At 51.2% G+C, this 27,512-nt stretch overlaps 1 protein-coding gene and 1 long non-coding RNA gene across 5 annotated transcripts in view; one reads left to right on the top strand and one right to left on the bottom strand.

The window, feature by feature from the left end:
* The window catches only part of MECOM (MDS1 and EVI1 complex locus), a 317,891-nt gene extending 293,334 nt beyond the window's left edge, over positions 1-24,557 (bottom strand). For all 4 annotated transcript variants that reach the window (XM_078869634.1, XM_078869632.1, XM_078869633.1 and 1 more), the window contains exon 1: positions 24,410-24,557. In XM_078869634.1, coding sequence (XP_078725760.1) covers positions 24,410-24,446 — 37 coding nt within the window. In that variant the 5' untranslated portion in view covers positions 24,447-24,557. The remainder of the gene's footprint in view (positions 1-24,409) is intronic.
* A 330-nt stretch (positions 24,558-24,887) lies between these two features.
* On the top strand, positions 24,888-26,948 carry LOC144942859 (uncharacterized). The gene is made up of 2 exons (XR_013639419.1): positions 24,888-25,089; positions 25,549-26,948. It is a non-coding gene; the product is annotated as an uncharacterized LOC144942859 (long non-coding RNA).
* The last annotated feature ends 564 nt before the right edge of the window (positions 26,949-27,512 follow it).

Genomic DNA, 27,512 nt, shown 5'->3' on the forward strand with positions numbered 1-27,512 from the left:
AGTTGTATGTTAACTGCTTTTTAGGTTGTAAAATATTAATTACACAGGATAGGTACGACGTGAATGTAAATGTGCATGGCATATATGATCAAGTGTGAATGTGTGTGCGCAGGTGTGCAATTGAAACATCTGCCCGTGCTTTTGTTTGCAATTGCCACCCCCGCGCTTGAGGGTATAATTACGTGATCGTTCTGCGTGAACTATGAATTGAGATGTTTGCAACAAAGGTGACAAAGCAATGATGCAGGCAGAGCTCACTCACGGAGACTGGGTGAGTGGACGGAGTGATGTTGAGGTCAACCATGAGCAACTTTCCGCCTCCCTGTCAAGGCAACCTCCCGTAGTGAACTGGAGCAAAACCATGAGTTTGCGAAATCCTATTAAACGCCAGTCAGCTGACCACTATGATGCTGCTGCTTACCGATGAGCACGCTACAATTCAGAGGTCACCGGTTCAAATCAATTTCCTAGCGCGGCAGTTAAACCAACAGTGCAGTCTTCTTTTAAAATCCCACCCTCTCCTGTCCATCCAGCGGTATTTTTAATGAGCGCAGTTAGCAGGTCACGTTCGGTGGAGTCAAATTGTGGGTAAGTCCCACCATCTAATCCAAGACGAATTCGCCAGCGTGGAAGAGTAGGCCAAAAGCACGCTCCACTTACTGGGTACCCTCCACAGAGCTCCTCCCCATCCACAGCGGGAGTGCCCCTCGCAGCCAGCATTGTCACGAGCCGTGCACATTGCAGGAACTGCGCGTTCGTCTCGCGACTAACTAGCAGCCGGTGACCGCTGGTTGGCGCACAGCTCTCGCCTCGTAGCGGCCGCGAGTGACCACGCCGCATCGGTGGGTTTGGAGAGACGGAGGGAGGGGTGGTGGTGGTGGTGGTGTGTGTCTCGGTGTTTAGCCACTGGCAGTGTTGTTCAGCCACAGAAATGATTGCGTTGCCCCGCCTCCTCTCCAATATTCTCAGCGGGGGGCATTAAATCATTGTTAGCATTGTGTCGGTGTTTGTGCGTCAAATGAATCGCTCATTGTTCCTGCTGCCCACCCCCCCCCCCGATTGATTTAATTGTCTATCTGGGTTCTCGAGTCCATCGGGAAGTACATTTCGGCGAGGCTCATTGTTGGTGCGCATTCGTACCAGCTTGCGCACGCGTTCTATGCGATCATTTCGATTGGCTTTGCAAGTCAAGTCACACGGCATCCGAAAGGGCAAGAGAAGTCAAATAATAGATGCTACTATGGGGCCGTTCATAAATGACGTCACGCACCTGGGGGGGGGGGGCAGACATTTGTGACGATAAAAAATGTGACGTCACATCAAAATGCGCAACTTTAAATAAATATAGACAACACGTTCTACTTAATTAAATAGACTTTTCAATAAATGTTTTCTCCTACAACATCAGAGTGCAGCGCCACATTAAATACGCACTACAATGACAATAGTTTAAAGCGATTTGAAGCATGTTTTATTTTTTTTGGGGGGGCAGAGCTTTGAGACGTCATCTTTGAGGGGGGGGGTCTGACTTTTGTGACGCCGTGTGACGACGGGGGGGGGGGGGTCAAAAATCGTCCAAATTCGCGTGACGTCATTTATCGACGGCCCTGTAAACAGTGTCCCTCCCGGATTATAAGACGCACTTATTTCTCCATTTCCAAGGAAACGGTTGTGGGGGGGGGGGGGGGGGGGGGGCTGCGTCTTATAATCGGGTACGCGTGTTCAGGGAGTGCGTCTTATATTCCGGTGAATACGGTAATTGTATGCGGGTAACCTTCCAAAACCCTCAGATGCAAATGTATCCCGAGCCCCTCTGCCCCCTGATTTGAGGAGCCCAATAACGAGAGAAAATGCGTTCGATTAGTTCGACTGCGGCTGTGCCAAGTGTCAGCTTTTTTATTTGTGTCACGTGCAAGACGCACGCACGCCATTAATAGGCGCTCGCTAACACGAGATCCATTCTCGGATATTCACATCGCCGTTGTAAATCCGCGCGTATTGTGTTCATCTCGTTGTTGTGTGATGCCATTCAATGTCTTTGCCGTGTTGTGTTTGTACAGATACCGTATTACATGGTTACCGAGGCGTGCGGGAGTATTGTACTGCGTTTGCTTTCAAGTACTTGTACTGCCTTTAGACGTCGCTGGTACACGTTCACGTTACGAAGGGCATATTGAACCAGACGTGGACCACCACTAGGTAGACTCAGACTCAGACTAACACTAAATACCGTATTCTTCTAATTAAAATTACTCTGCGGAAAATAAGACGTGCCACAAAAAAAGTTTGGTCTCTCACACACAAAAGACAAAAATACCCCGTATAGCCTGTAACAGACTGTTGGGGCAAGTGCTGTGAGCGAGCGCCTATTAAGGCCGGCACGGCACACGAGGGGGTGGGTGGCCAGTACCACGTCCGACCCGCCTTTGTCTCCCCCAGTGGCAATGTTTACACATGAGGCTGAGTCGACCTAGGGGAGGTCCAGGACCGGTTCAGGTAATCATCACCGGTGTTGGCCGTGAGCGGGAATCGAACACAGGTGGCCGGGTTCGTAGCGCAGCGTAGCGCTAACCGCTGCACCACCGCTCCCCATACACACGCACCTACCTATTAGACGCGCTCCCGTCAACTGTCCCTTTAAACTACAGCGGTGAAAAACGAGAGCGTCTTATAATCCGACGACTGCAGTCCTTTGTGTGGCCGTGTACCTCGTAATCTACTTCACACGCGACCCAGAACTTTTCATGGAAAAGCTCGCCAACAATTTGCTCCTAACAACGGTATCGTGACATTACAAACACACGCACACGAAACATCACGTATCTATAAATGTTTTTTATGATCCTTTGTGTCGCTGTTGTCTCGCGAGGTACGTCAAATTAACACGGGGGCACGGTTGTGTTTGACAAACGGAGCGTGCCATAAAGTTACAGACATATGTCAGCGCATATTTTTCTATGAGACGCGTCACCCCCCCTCCCTACCCCCCCCCCAACCTCTCCTCCTCCCCCCCCCCAGCACCACCACCAATAACAACCGGGTCAAACTTTACTCACACAAAGCAGACCACTTTACACTTTACTGTTGTTTGTATTCTGACTTTCATGTCTGGCTTTGCAATGCAAGCACGCGCTGTCATATACAGCAGCGTATGAAGCCATATAATATACGACTCGTGTGTGCTCTATTGGGGGAGGGAGTGGTGGTGCAGAGGTTAGAGTACTGCGCCATGAACCCGGTGACCTCCTCTCACCCCCCCCCCCCCCCTAACTTCCATTCGTGTTCACGGATTTGTTTGACCAATACTTCATCACGTTGGCCAGTGCGGGTTTGCCGAAAAGAGAGGCCCCAATGCCAGCTTCGGATATCTCTCTCGAATCGTCGGGTTTACAGATTAAGTGCAGTGCGCTAACCGCAGTGCCACCCCGACTCCAACCAATGTTCCGTAATTATTTTAGCGCCAGGGCGATTTGTAGAATTTCTCGCAAAAGCTGTAATCGTCACGTCTGCCCCAACCGAGCCGGGCGTTATAGGGTTGGGTTTTCTCTGGGTTCTCCAATTTCCTTCCACATTAAGTGCTTTCAGGCTGCCACGGTGGCGAGATGTTAACTACCTCGCCTGGTATACAAGAGGTCGTTGGTTCGATCCCGACCCTGACGCCTGCTGTATATTTGGAGTTTGCGTGTCTCTCTCCACGTGTTCGCGTGGATTTTTCTCCGGGTCCTACGGGTTTCTCCCTCCACATTTCTAATCAACATCATGCGTTTTCAGTATTTGGCTGCTATCAATTTCCACGTGATCAACCATTTCGTAGAGCTATCATTTGTGGCCAGGTCGCTTCTGAAATAAAGTTACGTAGCTCAGTGGACCTTACCTGTTAAAATAAATAAAACATTGTTTAGTTTTAGTTTTGTCTAAGCCCACACAACATTTAGACTCATTGCCATTATCCCAATCCGTGTGTTCCGCTTTGCGTATCTCAGTGGTGTTAATTCTAAGCATGCAATGTCTCCAAAGCCTATTTCTGTCATCGATAAACCATTGGTATAGTGGTAGGAGAGAGGCTGTGTATGACAGGAGTAGTAGGATTGACGTAAATGTCCCTCTCACCCCGGCTCGTTCAGGCAGCCCTCCCCCTGTAACACAGCCGCCGTGGTTTTGCGGCGATGAAAATAAAATAGCATCCCATCCCATTATTCGCCTGTCAATCACCTGTGCATGGGGTTGCAACGCTGGTGAAGTGGTTAGTGCAATAAGCTACGAGCATGGACCTGCAATCCTGAGTTAGGCTCCCGGCCACGGATAACATTAGGGGCGAGTTAAAACCGGCAGCTGATTGAGAATGGTGAATAGAAGAAGAAAAACAAAACTCCACGCCGTATTATTACCGTCGGTATTTGCGCATTTACCCAATCGTGTTCGGGGTCAAATGCGAATAACGTCGTTTATGTTACACCCTGCACGCGCCCGATGTTTACTAAACATGGTGTTGAAGAGCACTTATTCAATTGATCCGCTATGAAAATCTATACACACACAAACACAGATCTTAATTTGATGCCATAACAACACAAGTGTCAATTAATGAATTGCCGTACACCCGCGCGGTGTCTCCAATTTCATCATTAAAATTACGCGTCTCTGGCAGACTCGAGTTCGACTCCAGGCCAACGGATATCGATATCTTGAACCGCTTCCTGATCACCAGCACCGGTCCGCCCGCCTGCCCCCCCCCCCCATCCCGTTCTGACACAGCGTTGGGGAAGTATGGCCACATCATCCCCCCCCCCCCTCCCGGGGCGGCCGTCATCCAGCGGTGAAACGAAAACGGGATGTGTAATGTACTATGATTATTATGATCATTGCTGTACCGGTCCCCCCTCCCCCCCACGGCGATTTGAGATGCAGATGCTACCGATTGAAAACGTCATCGCGTTAACGCTCTCAACGCACGCGCGGTGAGCGCGCTTACTCCAAGCGCCGGAGCCCCTGTCGATCCCTTAAAAATCTTAAATGACACGCCGCTGCGAACGGCGGTGTTTGTGAGCTGGGATTCATTGCAGCCGGCGCTCTAGCAGGTCGTCTCGACCGCGGCGTGCCCGCGTCCACTATGCCCTTCACTTCTACGGCTGCGTTAAGACCACTTACTTGCACGGAATTTACGTGCCACATTCTCGTCTTGAACAGCGACCCGAATATTTTAAAAAATATAGAAATTTTCTGCGCGTGTGTTTCCGCACCCCGATACACCACGTCCGCTCTATGGCTGTAGTGACTTCAGAGTCAGGTGTCGCCTACCCAGGGCCCCCTACGACTCGGAAAATGTCGAGAGGTGCATCGTAACGGGTTCGAGAACACGCGTGAGTCACCTAAAGACCCCGTCCACGGCAGTAAGTGGTGTGCGGTGTGGTATTTGTTAAGAATGATGCATAGTTCGTCTGCTGATCGGATAAGCATCGCTTACTAATAATATCCTTCGGACGATCACAGTGGCAACTATGATGAACTTTGCGAGTAGATGATACAAATTGCATATATTGTTTTGATATTCATTACAATAATGCTGACTGTAATGTAACCATGTATCATCACGCTGGTTAGTACCGGTGATTCAAGGTGGTGGGGGACAGACGCGGCAGCATAAAAGTACGGTACAACAATGGATGTTGCTGCATTGCCCATTGCGTTAAACTATGCCGCATATCAAACCTTAATTAAGTCGTGATGATGTTGATGGCCAAGTATGTTGCATGCTGTACCCTTGCAGATAACATCGACCCGAAACGTAACAACAGCCCCCTTTATGAACCCATCACAGCCTCGGTGAGTCTCAAGACTCATTTCTCGAGAGGGTTCTGCCTTAGGATGTTTGGTTCCTTTCAAGTCATTAAAAAAACGCATGGAAGCCAGAATATATCCGCAGCACTCCGCAAGCACCATACAAGAGTCTAACGTTGAAATGCCCTGCTTAACTTCATTAGCAGATTCGCATCAATAAGTACATCCACGTGTTCGTAAAACAAGAGCGACGTTTTCTCCTGTAAAGATTTAAAACAATTTCTGGAATAAAATGTTGATATCCAAGTCCCAAACATTTACCGTATTCTCTCCGACAATAATGCTGTTTTTCCTCTCTGTATTTTAAACAAAAGTTGGTGGTGCGTCTTATAATCCGGCAGGTGTGTGTGTGTGTGTTGGTGGCTTGGGACTCGATCTGTATCACTTCAGTTGCACCCGGCACAAGTTTGGGTGCGTCTTCCTTTCGGGAGCGTCTTATAATATGTAGAATACGGTAATCGCTTTTGAAACCTAAATTAGACGCGAGCGTACATCTGTATCCCACTCTCAAAGTGCGCCGCATTCAAATACAAACCCAGAATTTCGACAGCTGCGTTCCCGTAGATGGAGTGTGACGATAGAGCTGACAAAAAGCCGGCGGTGGAGTTATTTCCCAGTAGGAAAAATCGTACGCAACTATTGTGTTCGTCGTGCACAGCCAGCCCTTCATCGACTCACGACGGGATGAAGACTCGTCATGGGAATTTGTTTGACCGCACTCGATCACGTTGGTCAGTGTGGGTCGGCGACGGGAGAGGCCCAATGCCGGTTCAGATTATCACTCGCCGTGGCCTGCAATCTAACTCAGATGGGCGTGTTTATAGATTAAGCACAGTGCGCTAAACCGCAGCGACACCCCTCCGACCAACTTTCCATAATTATTTCAGCGCGAGTTTGATTCGTGTCGTTTCTCGCAAAAGCTCTCACGTCATGTCTGCCCTAATCAGCAGCCCCTCAACTTTCAAAACCCGGCTAGAGACCCACGGCCCTTTTGTGACCACAGCCAATGCACGCCCCCCACCCCCGCTATCTCCACTACACAGTTCTTCAGTCACAACAGAAGTACACAATGCTCAAAATAATGTCAACTTTCAAGTCTCCGCCGCTGCACATTATTTATTTAGCTCGCACTCAAAGGAGACGGGACGACTCAGGGGGGACGCGAGGAGGAATCCCAGGCGAGCTTGCGAGCCACGCGGTGAGACGGTTGCCAACGAGTTGCCCGAGCTCTGGCGTCCTCGACGTGCCAAGGCTGTTAGCGGCCAATCAATGGGCACGTTTGCATGTGGGAGGGGAACCGCCACGCACGGAGAAAACCCACGCGTTGCGGTGCGAGGGTGACTACGGACAACTCTCATCACGTACAAGATGGAACTGGGTGGAGTCGATTTTTAATTTTCCCTCTGCCGCCTTCTCCCTGGCCAGCCCAGGGTTATGGCACCTTCACGACACCCCCCACGCTGTCGCCGTGCACACTGCACCACCCGCGTGCCCCAGGCCACGTCCACAGAGGCATCACCGGGCCAAGATTTCAGTAGTGCCATAGCGACGGAGCGGTTCTGAATCGGGAGGAGGAGATTAATCGAAATGATCGCCGCGAAAACGAATCTCCCGCACAGGCTCAACGCTCACCCATCAGCTCTGTTACAATTCAGTTCAGTTGCCCGCTTGCCGCTGAGATGGATCGCACCGGTTCGATACCCGCACAAGCCAACAATGCTGTTGTTGTTGTTATCAACAGGGGAGTTGAGATGTAGCTCTTTACAACAGTATATTTAAGTTGCTCTACGAATACAAGATAATCGTCCGTGCATTCGCATGATAGCCGAGATGTTTACCAACAATTTCAATAACGAGACGTAATGACCTTGTGATAACATGAAACGATAGTAATGTACGGACTTGGCAACACACCGCTGGGTGAAGGTCGTCTTAAGCTGTGTCGATCGCGGAGGGTAAGCGGAGTGGGGGGAGCCTGTTTGGCCATACTTCACCACAATGGTTATGGCGAGTTGACCACCGCAGGACCGGTTCCAGATATCGCTCGCCACGGTTGTTAGACGTGGACGGGAATCGAACTCAGGATTCGCCGTCGTCGTGACGCAGTGCACAACATAGCGCGCCAACGCGACTCCAATATCGTGCGCGATGTGGATAAATTAAATAATAACAACAACAAAAGACAAGGTTTTACCGCTAATAGGAAAGACACGTTTATTATTCGAGAGCGATATGAACGTAAATCAGGTTCGGGTAAAGTTACTACAAATAGTGACTACAAACAGGTGTTTTTTGGTTGGGTTAGATCGCGTGCATATAAATATGTGTCGTTAAATCCGCCACCACCCGACACAGCCAATGAGCACGGCTTTGTGCCGTTAACCAGAAGGCGGCCAATTCGTCACGAGTACAGCACCACCGCTAGTGTGTCGACGAGCAAACGGCCACGACGTTTAACAATCCGGAGTGCGACGTTTCTCCGACAAGCAGAGCCTCGCCCGAGTCTCAAGCGTGCCGTGCATCACAGCACAAGTGAACAGATAAAATAATAAAAATAAAACATAATAAAATCAAATAATTCTCACGACGTTTCGGCTACAACGCAAGCGGCCGTCTTCACGTGAAGAATGAGACACTGCCAAGCTAGGAGCTTATATATAAGCTGAGTTGGAGGTGGAAGAAGAGAGCCTTAACAAAAGAATGTGCATATTAGGGCTCTCTTCTTCTTCCACCTCCAACTCAGCTTATATATATAAGCTCCTAGCTTGGCAGTGTCTCATTCTTTACCTGAAGACGGCTGCTTGCGTTGTAGCCGAAACGTCGTGAGAATTATTTGATTTCATTATGTTTTATTTTTATTATTTTATAACTTCCCTTCTACGTGACTTTACCGAAAGAACCAAGAAGATGAATCCCTGCAGTCACGAAAGCTTTCAATCGAAATTTAAGTGAACAGATGTCCATCGCCGAGCTGTGTGCGCCGTGCTTACCGCATCGGCGGTGCTCTTCGGAGTTGGAGCGATTAGGGCAGCTCACGCTTTGATACCCGGGGCTATCCCCCTCGTCGTTCGATACCCGGGCACGGGCCCCCATCGGTTAAAAAATAAAAACAGCGGTGGCGAATATCTTTACCGCTTCTTCGGCACCGCCACCACCACACCCCACCACATCTCCCCCCCCCCGCATTGACCGACGTGGTGAAGTATAGACAAACAGCGCCCGTCGTGATGACGAAGGTGCGGGTACGGTACGGCAGGTCTGACATTCAGCAGTGGATTTTAACAAAGTGTGTTTTTTTATTTAAACACGCACGAGTCTGCGAAGACACGTTCGTGACCACGCCGCCTTTGAACATCGCAGCGCCCGCTCCGCCCTCCATCCACCCCGTACACGGACTAGCGATGAACAAACCCGAGCATGTATCGCACTGCACGTTGAACTTCCTTCGCACCGTACGCAGCCAACCGTGCTAGTCGGAGGTGCGAGCGTTACGTTGAGAAGTTGCCTTCGTGTAAGGTTCCAATCAAGGCATCAAGCACGGTGTCTAATTAGTATTATATCAATCAATGCATACAGACCGATTAATATAATAATAATAACAACAACGAGGAAAGACTTACTGAGTCTCAATGCTCTTTGACAAGAGGAGTCCTGCTACACGCAGGATGGTTGGCCCATTGCGTTAACGGACGAGACTTTTGTGCTTCGCATTACGAGGGGGGGGGGGTAACATTGCCTCGCTTCCGCACGGTTGGATTTAACAATCCACGGCTGTGGCGCCACCTGCTGGCCACCTTCACAGCCCAAGCCAACACCACCCGGTGAGCTTCGTGAGTCTCGCTCACTCATCCAATGCTCAGCTCCAGCACTACCAAGATCTGGTGTCCAATGCGGGTGCCCCCCCCCCAACCTCGTCAGATCTCCCGATTGCAATGTCGCGTTGGGGGGCGGATGGGATGTGGGGGTGGGAGGGGGGGCACACCCGGCCAAAGCAGCGACCGGCAGCAGCAACGCACTTGGGAGACCGATTGTCGCACGCGTCGAGACGTCGCCTACGCGACACAGGAGACACGAGGGGGGGGGGGATAGCGAGAGATTGAGACGCTCACGGGGGGAGGGAGGGCTCAAAGAAGAGATTGGGGACGGCAGAAGTTGCTGCTGCTGCTTCTGGGAGAGTGGAGGTGGGAGGGGGGAAGGCGTGGAGGGGGGCGGAGGGGCGGGGGGGGGCTGGCGGGTAGGGGTGTACCGTCGCTAATTAAGAGGGTGGGCTTTGTGTTGGTTGAGGTTGAAGAGTTCTTTGGGGGGCGGAGGGGAAAAAGGAGTGAGGTTGGGGCGGCGGGGGGGGGGGTAGGAAGACTCTGGGCTGAGCTGGCGAGAGGCAGAATGGGGCTTGCACGCGTCCCACCAGTGGGCCCGGTCAATAACGCCACTGGGAGCGAGCATTTTTAAACTCTATTACGCACAAAGGAGTCGATGTTCACGCGCGGGGTACAGAGTCCATCGTTAACGCGCCGCGTCGCAACGCATTCTGGGGCAGAGCTGGCTACTCGGAGTGTGCGGCTTGGCGCTCGTCCGCCACGTTCCCTCGCCCACCTCGGTTCGAAACCCCGGCGACGACTGACGTCAGTGGGGAGTGATGTCTGAACCGATCGATCGATCGTGTTGCCCTTCCGCTTCACTTACCCGCACTGACCGGCGTGGTGAAGTATGATCAAACAAACACACACCCCCCTCCCTCCCAGCACGGCCGACGTAGTATGCCGTAGATTGACAAAGCTCTGTACATTGTTTGTGTTATTTATACTACCCACAAGGCTGTTTTGTAATTTCCAACCATCATCCACGCAAAGGGTATGGAACACAGGTAGCAGACTGCGTGTGACTCACACCAATGTGCTCATACAAAGACAAAGATCACCCTGCATAGCCTTGAACAGTTTGTTGGGGCAAGTGTTGTTAGCGAGTCACACCTATGAAGGCGGAACGGCACACAAAGGGGTCGGCAGGCAGCTCCCTGCTCGGCCACCTTTGTCTCCCCAATGCTGATGTTCACACACACACACCCCACGAGGTGTTTGTTTAAGGCTGAGTAGACCTAGAGGGTGCCCAGGACCGGTTCAAATATTCGAGCCCCCGTTATTGGTTGTGCGCTGGATTTAAAATCATAGTGCATCGCGCGAACCATTAGACGACTACTTGACACGACACACATGCAGACACGTGCAGACACAAAGGAAAAGATCCCCATATAGCCTTTAAAAGATTGTCGGAGTTCTGTTAGCGAGGAGCGCATGTGAAGGCACATGGGGGGGGGGGCAGCACCAAAGACAAAGATCCCCGGTATAGCCTGAACAGACTTTGTGGCAAGTGCAAAGACACACACACGTGCACACACCATGCGTACGGGAGACGTGTTCAAGGCCCACTTTCTTTCGGCTTCAGCGTCAAACTCAACCAAGAGGTAAAGATATTTTAAGCGTTTTATCACGAGACTGAGAGCAATGCAGGGCTTGCATAGGAGGACACTGCACGCGTGGTGAAAGCAATCACGCTCTCGAAGTCTTCTATTTATTCTTTTCATTCGAGAGGGCCAATTCCGAACAGAATGTATGCGGTATTTGCATTCATCTAATTAAACGCACTGATTCAACACTAATGCGTGTGTGCGTGTGTAAAGTGTCGTATTTATAACCATTTATCGTTACAATGTACACCCATCGAGATTGATACGTGTGCGACATTTCAGTCGACTAAGACCTACCAGCAGAACGACCATTCGGCTCGCATGAATGTATGTGCGTTGAACTTCATTCGCACCGTACCTAGTAGGCCGCCCGTGCAAATGGGAGGTGCTGTTAGCACGATGAGACGAGTTAGTGGCAGTCGGTTCTCACTGGACAACCTCAGCGATGGCCAAACGGCGCGTTGAGGAGGCCTTCATCCGCCAGTGGATAGACCACGGCTGACTGCTAATGACGACTCCGCGTAGAATTACATTTTAGTCCGCAATATACCAGACAATTAACACGACGGGGGGGGAGGGGAGGGGCGTTGAGGGGTGGGAGGCGGGGCGTGCGTGTGGATTGTGCAAAGAAGATTTTTTTTGCGCAAACAAAAAAAATTAGCGACGCTCGCAAATTAGCAGAATTCGCAACATCGACGTGGAGGAGGTGAAAGCGACCACCGCGAACATTTCTCTCCCAGCAGCCGCAGCAGCAGCCGCAGCAGCAGCAGCCGTCGCCGCCGCATTTAAATAACGGCGCGCATTGTTTAAGGCTTCCGCGCTATTGATTTAGGCGACAGTGCTCATTGACGCAGGCTAATTAGGTATTGAATACGCATTATCGGAACGTCAATTTGCGGCTAATTAGGCCATTAATTACTTCTAAACGCCACCAATCCGGCGAACGCAGAAGTCTCTCCCCCCCACCACCACCACCACCCTACAAACCAGCCCCAACTCCACTCCACTCTCCACCCACTACCACCACGACCATCAAAGACAAAGATCCCCCGTCTAGCCTTAGCTGACTGTTGGGGCAAGTGCTGTTAGCGAGCACCCATGAAGAAAGGCCGGCACGGCACACGAGTGGGTGGGTGAACAACACCACGCCCGGCCGCCTTTGTCTCCCCAGATACTAATTTACGGCTGAGTCGACCTATGGGAGAGCCATGACCGGTTCAGATAATCGTCACCGGTGTTTGCCTAGAGCGGGAATCGAACTAGTGTTCGACTGGTTCGTAGCGTCCACCGCACTAACAACTACACTAGCGCTCCCCACACCGTGACAATAACCACGACAGCCATCACCAACATCACCACCAAACAGCCACAGCCACCACGCGTGGTGCCATTGTGGTCGCGTGCGTGAAGTCTCTGTCCGCATGACTACAGCGATCTGAATTCACTGCGTTTAAAAGGTGTTTACCTAAAGGTTGTTTTATACGAGCAATCTTGTCGATTTCTTTTTTTTTACTATTAAATCCGAGCGACAGTATTCGATTATCGACAACTAAATCTAGGAGCGACATTGTTATTAAATAGTGACATCGTTAATTCTCGCGTTCACTTCGCAAATAAAATGAAATTTTGACGTTTTTTTTTATTATTGCGTATGAAAAAGAATCCACGTCATCCTTTCACCGACAGACTTCACCGAACGCGCGCGGCTTCCGTCAACAACAATGTACGATTACGATTATCGTAATTTACCGGTGGGGGGGGGCAGGAGTGGTGGCGCTGCGGTTAGCGCACTACTGTCAAGCGTGTCAATCCGAGTTGCTGGAATCTCTCTGTCACGGTGAACATCAGTCGGTGAGCAGATCCCCGGGGTGCCCAACCCCCTTTGTTTGTTTGTTTGTTGTTGTTGTTACAAACCCGCACTAACCAACGCGATGAAGTATGGTCAGCACACCCCCCGTGGCCGTCAAAGGCGTGAAGGTGGAAACCCCCTTTAGTCAAACGGTGGAATGCCAAACGACTACGCATCGCCCGCTCTTGTTACAATTGTTGGACGTATGATTGCGGATATTAACAATGATATCTACATCGGCGATAGGGACATAACTCTGGCGGATAACGCATTGACTCGCGCACCGGACGATAGGCCGTTTACATCGAGTTCACGGTTCCACTTCGAGATACGGCTATTATATCCCGCGATGGGCGACGTGAAAACTGCGGTCTATTGATAAGGGTTAGCGTTCAGCAATCTCGCGTAGCGCTCCTCTATATACGTTAACAATGAGCCGAAATGTAACGTGCAGAACAAGCGCCTGAAACTCGGGCGCAACGTTCAGACGAGGATATCCGTCGCGACAACGCGGGGCACGATTCTAATGGGACATCAATTGCCTCTCAAGCGGTGACCCAAAGCATCGCGTTTCGCGCGTGAACAAAAAATAGGCACACGACCATAACAAAGCGTAGATCCGGCGGAAGAGTGGGTTACGAGTTCGATTCGCGGCTATCATCAGTGGCAAGATATATATCTGAACCCGTCCTGATGCTGGTTCCCCCACTTCACTGAATCCGTATTGACCGGCGTGGTGAAGTATGTTCAAGGCACCCCCCCCCCCAGCCCCACCCCAGCCCTCACGACCGACACGGCGGCATTGACGGGATTTCAACCAGCAGTAGATGAATAAAATGACTGTACATTTACATTGCTTCAAATCAAGCGAGTATGGAATTGTTGTGCTCGATAAAAACTAATTGAAGTGATGTTTTACATTAATAATAGCCCATCGGTGATGTCCCCACGAACTTAACCGCGGCTAAAGCGGTGCACGGTTTTAGTCTTGACGGGTTAGGGTTACTCTTTGGTTCTTTCGGTAAAGTCACGTAGAAATAAAATGTATTAAATAATAGAAAATACGTTAGGGTTGCCGTAGTCTCTGGATTATAAGACGCTCCGGAAAGTAAGACGCACCTTAAACTTGTTCCCGGTGTCAATAAATAATCATAAGATCCCCCGTTGAGCCCTAAGCGATTGTAGGGGCAGGCGTTGTTAGCGAGCACCTATGAAAGCCGGCACGGCACACGAGGGGGTGGGTGGCCAGCACAACGCCCGTCCGCCTTTGTCTCCCGAGTGGCGATGATTACACACCGCACCAGGTACTCATTTCAGGATAAGTCGACCTCGCAGAGGCCCAGGACTGATTCAGATGTTCGTTGCTGGCGTTGGCCGTGAGCCTGAATCAAAACTCGTGTCGCTGGGTTCAAAGAGCAGCGCGCTAACCACCGCAACACCGCTCCCCACATAAATCTAAAGAGCACACAAACGCAAGCGCAGCCGCACGCCCACCGGATCTTAAGACGCACGCTCAAGTTTTGCTTTTAAAATCAACGGGGCAGGAAAAGTGCGTCCCATAATCCGGAAAATAGGGTAGGTACATCCACGCAGAAGCGAGTGTCAGAGCAAGGCTATCGCTTATACCAGCAAATACTCTTTCAACCACCCTGCTACGGTCACTGGACTCGCGAACCATGCCCCATGGTGAACTAACCACGCAAAACTAATTTTACAAAAAGCACGCGACAATACAAACGCGTTACATTGTAGGCACACATGCCACGGCAGGTAATGCACGCTTACACACTGCCCAGTGGCTAGGAGGTGGTAGTTCAGCAACGGATGATCCTTGAATCCATCCGTGCGAAGCTGGTGAGTGCTACTCCCCTCACTCGTGAGCGTTGGTTGGCTTTCGTGCCGGTGCCCTGAGTTTTCCTGCCACACGAAGCCAACCAAAAAAGAACACCCCTGCGAGTGGAATCGACCAAATATCCCATTTGCGGCAGGACCGTCCGGTAAGAGTGCCTTGAGAATTAGCGAGGCATCTCCTGGGGGTAACACAAAAAAGGCAATCATCAGCATCGCGATCGTGATTATCGATGGTCATGTTGTTGTGTACGTGATGTGCCGGAGCTGTCACGAATGTCTTCCTCGTGCGCCCCACGGCGTGAAAGTCGCGTTCGTGATCGGAGAGTTCACGAAGTGGGTCAGAGTTGGCCGTCCTGTATTTTGAGCCAAAGTGCGGACATCGTTTTGAAAACGAATGCTCTACACACACGCACGGATACTTCAATATCCATGTGTATGGACGTGCATACATATGTATCGACATGTTTATGCGTGCGTGTGTGTGTGTTAACAGGCGAGGAAGCAGTGTGTGAGTGTGAATGATAAGTGAATAAATATAGGGCGTGAGACGAGACTAGGAATCGAGGGGTCACCCAGCCTCACATGGAACCCTGACGCTCCTTCATACTCTTGAGACACGTTCACTGACCCTCTCATAATAATAACAACAACAGTGATGCCCTTTATTTAACCAGGAATACATCGCCGAGTCTCAAGACTCTCTGTCGGCCACTGCCATCGATAAGAGCTCGGCCTCGTGTGGGAGGAAATCGGCGGGGGGGGGGGGGACCCGGACACAACCCCCCCCACCCACGCTGACGAGTGAGGTGACGCTGAAGGGCTCCGCACAGATGGATTCAAGAACACGTGGCCTCACTGCCATCGTCGTAAGACCGCCTGACGTTCCAAGCCTCGATCGGCTGTATTCCTGGACCAAGTACTAACCAGGTTTAAAAATCAGCTTATCTTCCGACATCGTGCGCATTCCACGTGATTTGTCCGTACGTGTGTGTGTGTGGGTGTTGAGACACCCCCCCCTCTCCCCCCATCGCTATTGTGTCATTTGATCCATGAAAGAGGGAGGACTTGTCGCGGTGGCAATGATTAGGTCGAACCGTGAAGAGGTGTGTGGTGCAGCGGATGGGGAGGAAGGGGGGGGGGGCGCTTGGCGATGTTTGGCTGCGCGGTTGCGTCCGTAGCGGCGATAGAAAGCAAACGGCAGTCGGGTTGAAATAACATTGCAAACCACGACCACCACAACCACCGCCACCACCGCCACCTCCCCCCCCGGCCTCCCCTACCCCCTCTGTACTGTATTCCTAATTGCAATATCGAGTTTCCATCCCGCTTCTGGTTCTCTCTATAGGGCGACGCGCCGGATAATGAGGCTTAATGTACTTGGAATAAAGCGCGCGGCTGGGGGCAGCAAACGGCGTTCGCGACACTCCCTCTCGCCCTTCCTCGGTTCTCTCGCCGGCGGTGGTCGTTGCTGGCAAACTCGTTGCTCCAAGAGCGCCCCGAAGATTGAAGAACAAGAAGATGAAGAAACGAACGAAAAAAAAATTGTCTCTTTCTTGCGCGAACGATTGCGTTCAAAGTCACCACTGCTCGTCGGGACGATATCTGCAATAGTTGACACCGCTTTGTCGTTCCACTGCTGGGTGAAGACATCCTTCCACGCAGTCGTCGTTAGGGTCGCCTGTAGTTTGGCTATATTTGACCACGTTGGTTTAGAGCGGTGCTGGTGAAGTGGTGGAGGGGGGCTAGTGACGAGATGGTAGTGCCAGTATCGGTTCAAATACCACTCGCCAATGACATACACACGTATGAAATATATGAACCGTAGCGGGGTTAACGAGCGGTTCTGTAAGCGCAAGGCGGCAACCACACACTCACTCACTCCCACGAACATCGGCACCATCATCATCGTCATCACCGCACGCACACGACTCAGGACTGCAATTGCCTCGCTTGGAGTTGCACGCAGCGGGGATGATGTTTGCGCTTGGCTAACGCAACCAGCTCGTGCTGTTGCATTCGAGCTGCTGCTGTTACTGCTGCTCCTACTGCCGCTACTACTGCTGCTGATACTACTGCTGCTACTACTGCTGCTGCTGCTGTTACTGCTGCTGCTACTGTTACTGCTTCTACGACTGCTGCTGCTGTTACTACTGCTCCTGCTGCTACTGCTGCTACTGCTGCTACTACTACTGTTACTGCTGCTAAGACTGCTGCTGCTGTTACTACTGCTGCTGCTACTACTGCTGCTACTATTGCTGCTACTGCTGCTACTGCTGCTACTACTGCTGCTCCTACTGCTGCTACAACTGCTGCTGCTACTGTTACTGCTGTTATTGCTGCTACTACTACTACTGCTGTTACTACTGATGCTACTACTGCTGCTGCTGTCACTGCTGCTGTCACTGCTGCTGCTAATGCTACTACTGCTGCTACTACTGCTGTTAGTGCTGCTGCTACTGCTGCTGCTACTGCTGCTACAGTGCGGTGTGAGACTTTGACGGTGCGGAAAATATGGTTGGCGATTTTATTTCCTTGTTTAGAGTTTACTACTACTACTATTGCCACGACTGTTACGTCTGCTACCATTGCTACTTTATTCCACTGCGTGTTCCTTTACAACAACAACGAAAGGCTGGCGAATATCGTGCACATTTTTGGAATAATGGATTTTAGTATTTTAAATAAATCTTATTTTATATTATTCTTATTTTTAAAAAGGCAACACATCTCTCCACGCATAGTCAACACAAACTAATAACAATCAACATTTGTCCGCAGAAGACCTTCACGACCGATGGTGGTGATGGTGGTGGTTGTTGTTGTTTGTATTGTGCTAGCACGCCCGCTCAAGATCGCGAGATACATTGAAGATTGCTATCGCATAACGACGAACCACTTCGGTGCCTGTAACGTGGTCAACGAACGTGTCCGTAGCGGCCAACGTATGAACACGAGCGCGTGAACGCCGAATGCAAAAATGTGTAAAGGTGCCGCTGACGAGCCTATTGTCGACGCGAAATAACGTCGGGATAATTCACATCGGACTCAAATGCAATCTATAACCGAGATGATGTGCTTTGCGCCAGGTTGAAATTTTTCATTAAAAAAAAGTTGTGGATTTGATGATAATGATCGCCTTCTTTGCGTGGGACTAGTTAGTGTGTGTCGTGTACCTGTGGCGGCAATCAACGGTGCCACTCGCCAACAGCACTTGCCCCAAAAAGCATGTTAACGCTATACGGGGGATCTTTGTCTTAAATAGGGTACATGTAAAAAATTGTTCAGATCCTGCGAAGATTATACTCAAAATATGTACAGTGTATGCGACCACACTATTACATTACCTGCAGCTTCCACCACTGATAAATGTTGATACTCAAAATAATTCTCAGCGTATCGCTTGTCTGTTCAATAATAAACACAGCACTCGTGCGGCTATTACCGGACTAATAGTTTATATTCCATTTATAAGTCCACTGCTTAATAAAGTCTCCCCACGCCGTGTCCACAATCGGAGAGGCCGGGTGATGGGTGTAGTTTTGCCATACTTCACCACGCCGGTCAGTGCGGGTTGGTAAATCGAATTGCCCACCGGTTCATAACAACAATATCACTCGCGACTGATCTTCGCCTCGGCGGGGAATTCAACTCAGGTGGGTGGTCGCCGCACCGCCCAACGCTACTGCTCATGCAGTGCCATGGGCCAATGCGCCGGCTGCTAGACACGCGTGCCGATTCTGGAGGGACTAATGACAGCCCAGTGTGAGAGTCTCATTGAGTGAAATTGAATGCAGGACCGAGTTCTGAGTTCTGCTATTTCAAAAAAAGAAAAAAACGGGGGGGGGGGGGGAGGTGGTGGTGGTGCTTCTAGCTACCAGTAATGAACAGCACTAATACTCTACCAGCCACCCATAGCAAGCCTGCCAGACTAAAGTCATTACGATCACAGCACAAAACGCACGCGCAAGTGCGTGCGCGCGCGCGTGCGCGGGGCACACGCACGCACACGCACGCACATACGTACACACACAAATTGTACAACCTGTTTTCCATTTGCTAGCAACGTTCGGTATGGTAATGGCAACGATCTGGCGCCGCATATATAACGCGTGAGAGTTACTCTTTAGTGGCTAAACTTCACCGACAAACGCGGCTATGTATATCTATACACACACACATGCGCGCGCGCGATCACGCAACAACAGACAAAGACCCCCCCCCCCCCCCCCGTGACATAATGTTGATATGGCAGGGTAAGCGTCGTTATCAGCGAGCGCCTATTAAGGGCCGACACGATACCCGACAGGGTTGTGTGTAGTAAGTACCACGCCCGGTCGCCTTTGTCTCCCGCCCCCCCCCCCCCAATGTGTTAAGAGTTTGCACAACGCCCTTCGATTCTCATTTTACGCCGAGTTGACCTAGGGGAGGGCCAGGACGCGTCTTGATATCATTCGCCAATGATGTTAGCTGTTGCCGGGAATCGAACTCGGGTCGCCGGGATCGTAGCACCGTGCGCGAAGCACTGCACTTTTGACATACACACATACATCGACACGCACGCACACGTGCACACAGATTCATGTACATTAGACAGATACATACACATAGATGCAAATACATACAAACATACACACGGATACATACAAAGACAAAAGGACAACGATTGCCCCATATAACCTTGAACAGAATGTTGGGGCAAGTGCTGTCAGCGAGCACGTAAGGGGCCAATACGGCAGACGAAGGGGGTGGATGGCCATCACCGCGCCCGGCCGCCTTTGTCTCCCCAGTGCTGATGTTTACGCGCCGCGCCAGGTACTCATTTGAGTCTGAGTCGACCTAGGGGGAGGCCCAGGACCGGCCCAGATCATCGCCACTGGGTGTATTGGTGGCCGTGAGCGGGAATCGAACTCGGGTCGCCAAGTTCGTTATTGTAGCGCAGCGCGCTAACCGCTGTACACAACCGTTACCCACAATGTATATATGTGTGTGTCTATATAAACAAACATACAAAGACATATAAACACACGTACGCACATACGCATATGTAGACAAAGATCCCCCGTATGGCCTGTAACAGACTGTTGGGGCAAGTGCTGTTAGCGAGTAGCACCTATGAAGGCCGGCACGGCACACAAGCGGGGGGGGGAGGGTGGCTAACACCAAGCCCGGCCGCCTTTGTCTCCCCAGTTGGCGATGTTTACACACTGAGCACCAGACGGTGTCGACCTAGGGGAGGCCCCATGACCGCTTCAGACAATCGGGTGCGATGGTGGCCGTGAGCGTGAGTCGAACTCGTGTCAAAGCCGGGTTCGTAGCGCAGCTGCTGAACTACCGCGCCGCACACAGACTCACACACACACATAGATACACGCACGCCTTTGAACAATGCCCCTTAAAAGAACACTTGTTAAACGTCAAACGCGAGCTGCTACGAGCCGCATTCTACGGACAAATATATTTTAAAAATATAAATATAACCCCCCCTCCACTCGCATCGCTTCGTCGTTTCACTTGCTCGCGCCGTTCCACAGGTAATTTTATGAAGCCGCTTATCAAAGCTACACAAACACGCGCTACGGATTGCGTTGCGTGCAGGTGCCACAATAGCACTCACACCCCCCGCGCGTTTATACAATGCTCACTTACACATCATGTTTACAGACGTATACAACCAGACACGACGATCCCAGTCCTCACCCCCTGTTTCGCCAAGTACTGTCAGCGATCGCCTATTAAGGGCCGAGTTAGACGGGTGTGTGTCTCCGTCTCCCCACTGCGAGCGTGTGCACGTGATCAGTCATCTTGCGACTTTATCCGTAACACCGAGTCCACGTACGAGAGAGCAAGGCCCAGGAGGGGTTCTACGCCGTCACTCGCCAGCGATTGTTCGCCGTGGCCGGGACCTTAACTCGGGTGTAGTGTCAGTGGCACATGTACAGGGGAGACACCCATTGAGTGTACTAGATCATAAATATAATGCTGTATGCGCAAACACACGCACGGGCACGCTAAGAGACAACATGCAAACGCAGATTTAGACGGAGATATTAAAGTCGTGTTTTTCTTTTTTCAATAGACGCGCGCATAAGTGAACTACTATATCACAAGGCACGTGCGAATACGAGTTGCGTGGTGGAATTAAATTAGCACTCGCGGTGTAATGAATGGTGATCGATAACGGTGGAGGAGTGGAGCGGTGGCGAAGTGGTTCGAGCCGCGCACTCAGAACGCGGGTTCCACGTTAAGTTCGAGGCCCGATCACATCGTGCTGTGCGAGCCCGCGCTTAACCGGCGCGGGGAAGTATGGACAAACGAACTGCCCATAACGAGCGCGTGCGTGGTCAGGACTTTCATCCAGCAGTGGATTGACAATTGGCCGTGCACTGAGGATCATAGCAATCGCGGGTGGCGTGATGACGCCGGCATCATCGAGTGTCGTTGTTTAACGACTCTGGTTATATCATTACACTCGTGTATAAATATATATATTTTTACAGTCACTACTCATACAATAGTTCTACAGACAGTTGCGCTATATAATAGAACTCAATTGCCGGACGTTCATGTCTCTTTCCCCTCCCACCCCCCCATCCTGCCGTCGACTTGAATTTCGTGCGCGCGCGCGCATTTAGAGTCCCGGTGTAGTCGGTTCGATCGCCGACCGCTCGTCTCGCTGACGTTTGTCCGCGCGGGCAATTACATTTTATTGATTTCACTGAAATTGTGACGACGGTACCCGCGGAGTTTAATAGTTGCCGGTAATGGAATACACAGGCGCGCGCGCGCAAACACGCACGCGCGCGTATACGCGCTGAACAACGTGTAGGCAACGCGCGCGTATGAAGCAGGAAGATGATTCGGATGATACCGCTGCTGTTGCGATGCCAATGGTTCACGAGCGCGAATAATACACGGCAACAAACTCGAATAAACACGCGTCGATAACACCGCGGCCTCAATAAAAGAAAGAGGGTATAGTGGGCGACGTTTCGAGCAATGGCCCTTTCTTCGGAGCACAGAAGTAGATCAACTCTATCGGGACTCTACGCCAGAGAGAGTCTAATACCTCTTCCATCCTCTCTGTGTGCGTGTGTGCTGTGAAGAAGGGATATTGCCCGAAACGTCTCCGATTTATATACCATTTATTTTAAAGGCCACGCATTGTTACTGGCGAATAATACACAGCGTGTTAGGGTGAGGTAGGATAGGCTGCATGTGTGAGTCACGATGTTTAACATCATTGCAGCTTAAATATAAACTTAACATAATCGTTCACGGCAATAACCGCGCAGTTAAGCCGGAACGGTGACCGGCGAAATTCTCTCGTAGGCCGTGTAAAAAACAAATACATAAACACACGACACAGAACAGAAAAAGTAGAAATTACTTCTTCGGAGTGTCAAAGAGTATAAGACAAAATAGCAGAGGTGTGGACTCGAGTCATGTGACTTGGACTCGAGTCAGACTCGAGTCATGAATTTGATGACTTGCGACTCGACTTGGACTTGCATAACAATGACTTTGTCCCACCTATGAGATGTGGACTCGAGTCATGTGACTTGGACTCGAGTCAGACTCGAGTCATGAATTTGATGACTTGCGACTCGACTTGGACTTGCATAACAATGACTTTGTTTCCCCCTATGAGATGTGGACTCGAGTCATGTGACTTGGACTCGAGTCAGACTCGAGTCATGAATTTGATGACTTGCGACTCGACTTGGACTTGCATAACAATGACTTTGTCCCACCTCTGCAAAATACGTTCAAGTGCCGGCAGCGGTGGTTTAATTAAAATTAGCGGCATGCGCGGCTGTGTCTGCAAGCGCTCAATTTCACGCACGGATTTAGTTTTTTTGTTTACAGTACTCGGGAGAAGATGTTCTTGGAAGCCGCTGTGATTGCGGTCAACTCTGAACGCAAATCGCACGCTTTCGAGACACGCCAAGCCGCAAACAACGGAGTGGAACGTTGCAAACAACAACAATAAGAATTATATTCATCGAGCGACTAAACCAGTGAACACCGCCTCGGCTGCGTCTGTCTCTCTCTCTCTCGCTCCCCGTGGGAAGTTATTTTACGAACCGGTGCGAACATCTGCACGTCTTAAAAAAAGTTCCTAACACGGCTGCTACGCCGTCGCTAAGTTGAAGTCGCGGCATGTATTTAAAACCACGACCTCCAAGTAATTACATTTTATTATAGGAGCTTGCCCCACTCCCACCACGTCCAATTATACGTTAGCACGGCGTGTACGCGTTGTTTTTTATTACGGTTATGTCTTGACTGTCTGTGTCTACAACAACGATCCTACAACTATACGACACGGGCAAAACATTACCGTGCCTTTCCATGCATGCATACAAACAAACAAACGAGGATGGAGAGACCGCATGAGAAATACGCGCGGCGTCAGATCCATCACGACGCTTCGCCACGCAACAAAATCGCCCCTCGCGGCCACCTCCCCTGCGTCTCTTCCCCGTCGCCGCTAGACCGGGCCCCTTGAACCGTGGCCGCACCGCCTCTGCGTAGAAGCGGGCCCCAGGGCCTAACGGCAGCGCTACTACCTCTCCCCCCCAGCCACCTCTCCCGAGTCGAGGTGAACGTGAACGAGCGAACCGCGCACAGCGAGTGGAACGCGCGGCCGACAGGGGAGGAGGAGGGGGGGGGTCCCGTTCTCCCCGCGCGCACGGTGAGCGGTACGAGAGCGCCCACTACACGCGAAGCGAGCGGCGGCGTCGGCGGCGGCGGCGGCGAGGAGGAGGCTTGAGACCCAGAGCCGCGTACGCACGCAACACAGGAGCAGAGAGAGAGAGAGAGAGCGGTGGAAAGAAGGGAAAAAAAGTTTCCCTGCTTCCTCGTAAACTTTAGCAACTTCGAAGCGACGCTTCGGCGGACTAGCCCGGCCGGCGAGGGAACGTCGTGCTGAGCCGCGCCGCGGTCTCTCTTCTCCTCCCCACCCCCCTCTCTCTCGCTCCCCTCTTGGTCGCAGCGCCTCGAGTGAGCGCTGCCGTGCGGTCTCTGCTCTGGCTGCGGATCGAGACCGGCGCAGCGCCCTCCCAACGCCAAGGGCATGGAGCCCAAAGCCTCCGCTGCTGCTGCTGCTGCGGTGCGCGCGCGTCTCTTGCCCGCCTGGGCTGGCCGAGTGCGTGCCGGCGTGAACTGCTCGGCCACTGTGCAGCAGCCGCGTTTTGTCCTCGAGCAACTTCACCGTAGGTAGCCCCCGGGCGCACGTTTTACACGCCAAACTGTAGAAGAGCCTGCGACTTTTTTTCTCTTTGGTCAAGAGCGGAGCGCAGCCGCGCTAATGAAGACGACGAGGAGGAGGAGGAGGAGGCGACGGTGAGTGAGTGTGAAGTGAGTGTCGTCTGCGAGCGACTCGGAAAGCGCGCCGCGGCACTTACTTTTGGCGAGTTTGCGGGCCCGTCCCTTGGAGCGCATCGTGCCGACGGAGAGGTCGGTTTGATTGAGATTCCGCCGACGCTATCTTCGGAAGAGCATTGTCAGTGCAGGGACACCTTCGCGCAGGCGCACACGCCTCGTGTCACCCCCCCCCCCCCCCCGTGGCCGCCCCTCCCCTCTCTCCCCTCTCTCCTCCTCTCCTCCTCCCCCTCCTTTCCTCCTCCTCCTCCACCACCGCCGCCTGCCACCGCACTCGCCACCGCGGAGCTGCCTTGATTGGAGCTGTCAAATCGGCGTTCGAACATCTTGGAAGGAGGGAAAAGGAGTTTTATTTTATTTTTATTTTATTTATTTATTTTTGTCTCTCTCTCTCTCTCTCCTCCCCCAAGCCTCCTCACCCCCTCCCCTCTCCCCCGCCCCTCCACAACTCCCCCCCCTCCCTCACCAGCTCCCCACACACTTTCCACACACGCACGCACACACACACACAGACCCCCCCCCCCCCCCGTCTGAAGTCAACATTCTCGCTCTTCCTGCTGAAGGGGCCGGCGAGTCTGCTGGCCGCGGGAAGCGTTCGGATGGTTCATAGGACCCGCGGGAACAAGCCTCGTCCCGGCGGGCTCAATTATAACAAGTCTTGCGTTAAAAGTCTTGCGTTAAGACAAAAAACTTCTCTCTGAACGTATGTACCCCGCGCACGTGTTCTGCCTGCCAGCGGCGCCTGTTCGTTCACCTGCGTACATCCCGGCGGCGCGCGTAGCACCTCGTGTTGTGTGTTGTGTGTGTGTGTTCGCGGGGGGGGGCTTCTTTTAATTATTTGGGTTGTTTTTTTGTTTGTTATTGTTTTGTTTTGCGCATTTCACATCTCGGCTCATCGCTCAACGCGTACAATTGCGGCGTTCGTTGACCGTTCCTCTGTTGCACCTCTAAATTGTACCCCTGTGACGTCTCGCCGTCTCGTGCCCCCCCCCCCCCGCCCCGACTTCTTCCTACGATTGCCGTCTCTGTGTCGTTACGCGTAGATATACTACTACTACTGCTGTTGTTGTTGTCTTAACCCGAGAACACATTTGACGTTGGCCGTTCACTGTCGCCCCCATCCCCCCCCCCCCCGCTCTCTCTCTCCCGCATGGATACCAAGAATGGGCACCGCTCATATGAACTTTACAAATAAAACCACACACGGACGAGTGTGCAAGAAGGCGTCTTCGCATTCACACGAGTGCGCTTTAAACTGAACAGGGGGTGGTAGAAACGGAACAGGAACACTTTTGAGAACCCGATTTGAAACGAATATCGCCACTGACAGGCGCAGTGTCGCTCGTCAGCTATCCGTACGCGCGAGGAGGCCCCGTGCTCGATGACCCGGGCACGTGGCGCATCACGACACGACAGGCGCGGATCAATCCGAGACTCGAGCAGCCAAACCCCGAGTGAAATTACGGAACGCGTCGAATATTTCAGCGCGATGCTTACGCGTATGTACGTATGTATGTTTGCCCGCGTGTATGTTTTAAGAAAATGCTGATGTTGATTTACAGGGTAGAACTCATTATTTGATGCGCATTCATTGTCGATATTATTTTGATATTATGTACATATATTTGTCAATTGTGTCCAATGGAAATATTGTGGCCTAGCTCGTGGTGTGAGACGCGGCAATGTGAACGCTCATTTCTCCGGGGCAAAGTGATCACTGCGGAGCAATTCAGCTCAGTAGGATAATGAGTCGTGTCCCTACGCCTTTAGGCGGGGGGAGGTGGTGGGGAGGGGTGTCGTGAGTTCGATTTGTAGCAAACGTCCGTTCAACTTTACGCGACGTAAAAAAATTAAGAACAAAACGCGTTACCAAAATGTCTCGGCCGACAGCCCGCAACGCGCCTTTCGTTTTGGCTTCCTCGTGAATGAATGGCGGCTGCCTCTTGAGCGCACGTGCTGATACCGCGTTCTAAAGAGGGGTTGGCGTCAGTTACGCGGTTGTTATATTTATTGTCGCGAGGGCGATGATTAGTTATTTTAAATTGACAACCTGATTTCATGCGATTAATCTGGCGCTGATTGCAATAGCAGTACAATTTAAATGTATATCTTTGTACGGCACAGTATATATGTGCCCGTGTATACGTGCTTTATGGGCACATATACACACACTGCGTGCAATGCAACACGTGCGTCCATGCATTCATACATACATCTTATTGAACACGCGCAATGCGTGTGCCAATCACGTGTTAGAATTTGCGTTCGAACTTTTTCGATATTTTTGATAAAACGGAGTCATTAGATCCGTCGATTCGTGATTTGTGTGTGTCCATTGGATGTTGTCGAATTCATTTTGAGTGGGGTGTTTTTAGACTACATTTTCAGCTGTACTGTTACACGCGCTTTGTGTGTTGCCATGGTCTCGTGGTCGATGCGATGTTTAACATTCACGTGCGAATAATTGTCACTCGTCCGATTCTAAGGTTGCGTTATCTTTTCAAATGTTTTATTTTTACGATTTAAAATAAATAAATAAAACACGAACCGATTTTGACATTATTTTCTTGTTGCTGTTATTATGTTGGTATTTTTATTATTATATCGTAAGGGAACACTTCATCACAAATCATCTCTTTTTGCATTTCTTTTCCTCCCATTACACCCGCTTATCAGTGAATGTGTGATATACCGCAATGCATTATGGAACCTCGCTATGACACAACGAAGATACCGTGAAGATGTTTAACACAGTCTGTGTGTCTGATATGGCAACTGTGGACTGTATTATGATGCACGTGTATGCAGTCTATCAGAGATTGTCTTATATCACAAATGGCAGTCCATTTTCCGCTTAACAGTCGATGCTGCAGGTGTAGTATATACTGTCATGTTCATTTGAGTGTGTTGCGTAACGCGTGCAATGATTTCACACGTGCTTTGTTTCTTTAGACAAGATCCTTCTGACAGACTTTCAGACGGACACACAGGCGTACAGGCACACAAGCGGACACAGAGGCAAGCAGACAGAGATGCACACAGGCAGGTAGACAGACGCACACACCGGCGCACAGGCACACAGATACACAGCCAGACAGACAGCGTACACACATGCACACAGACAGG

The sequence above is a fragment of the Lampetra fluviatilis genome, chromosome 28 (assembly GCF_964198595.1).
Source record: "Lampetra fluviatilis chromosome 28, kcLamFluv1.1, whole genome shotgun sequence".
NCBI classification, from domain to species: Eukaryota; Metazoa; Chordata; class Hyperoartia; order Petromyzontiformes; family Petromyzontidae; genus Lampetra; species Lampetra fluviatilis.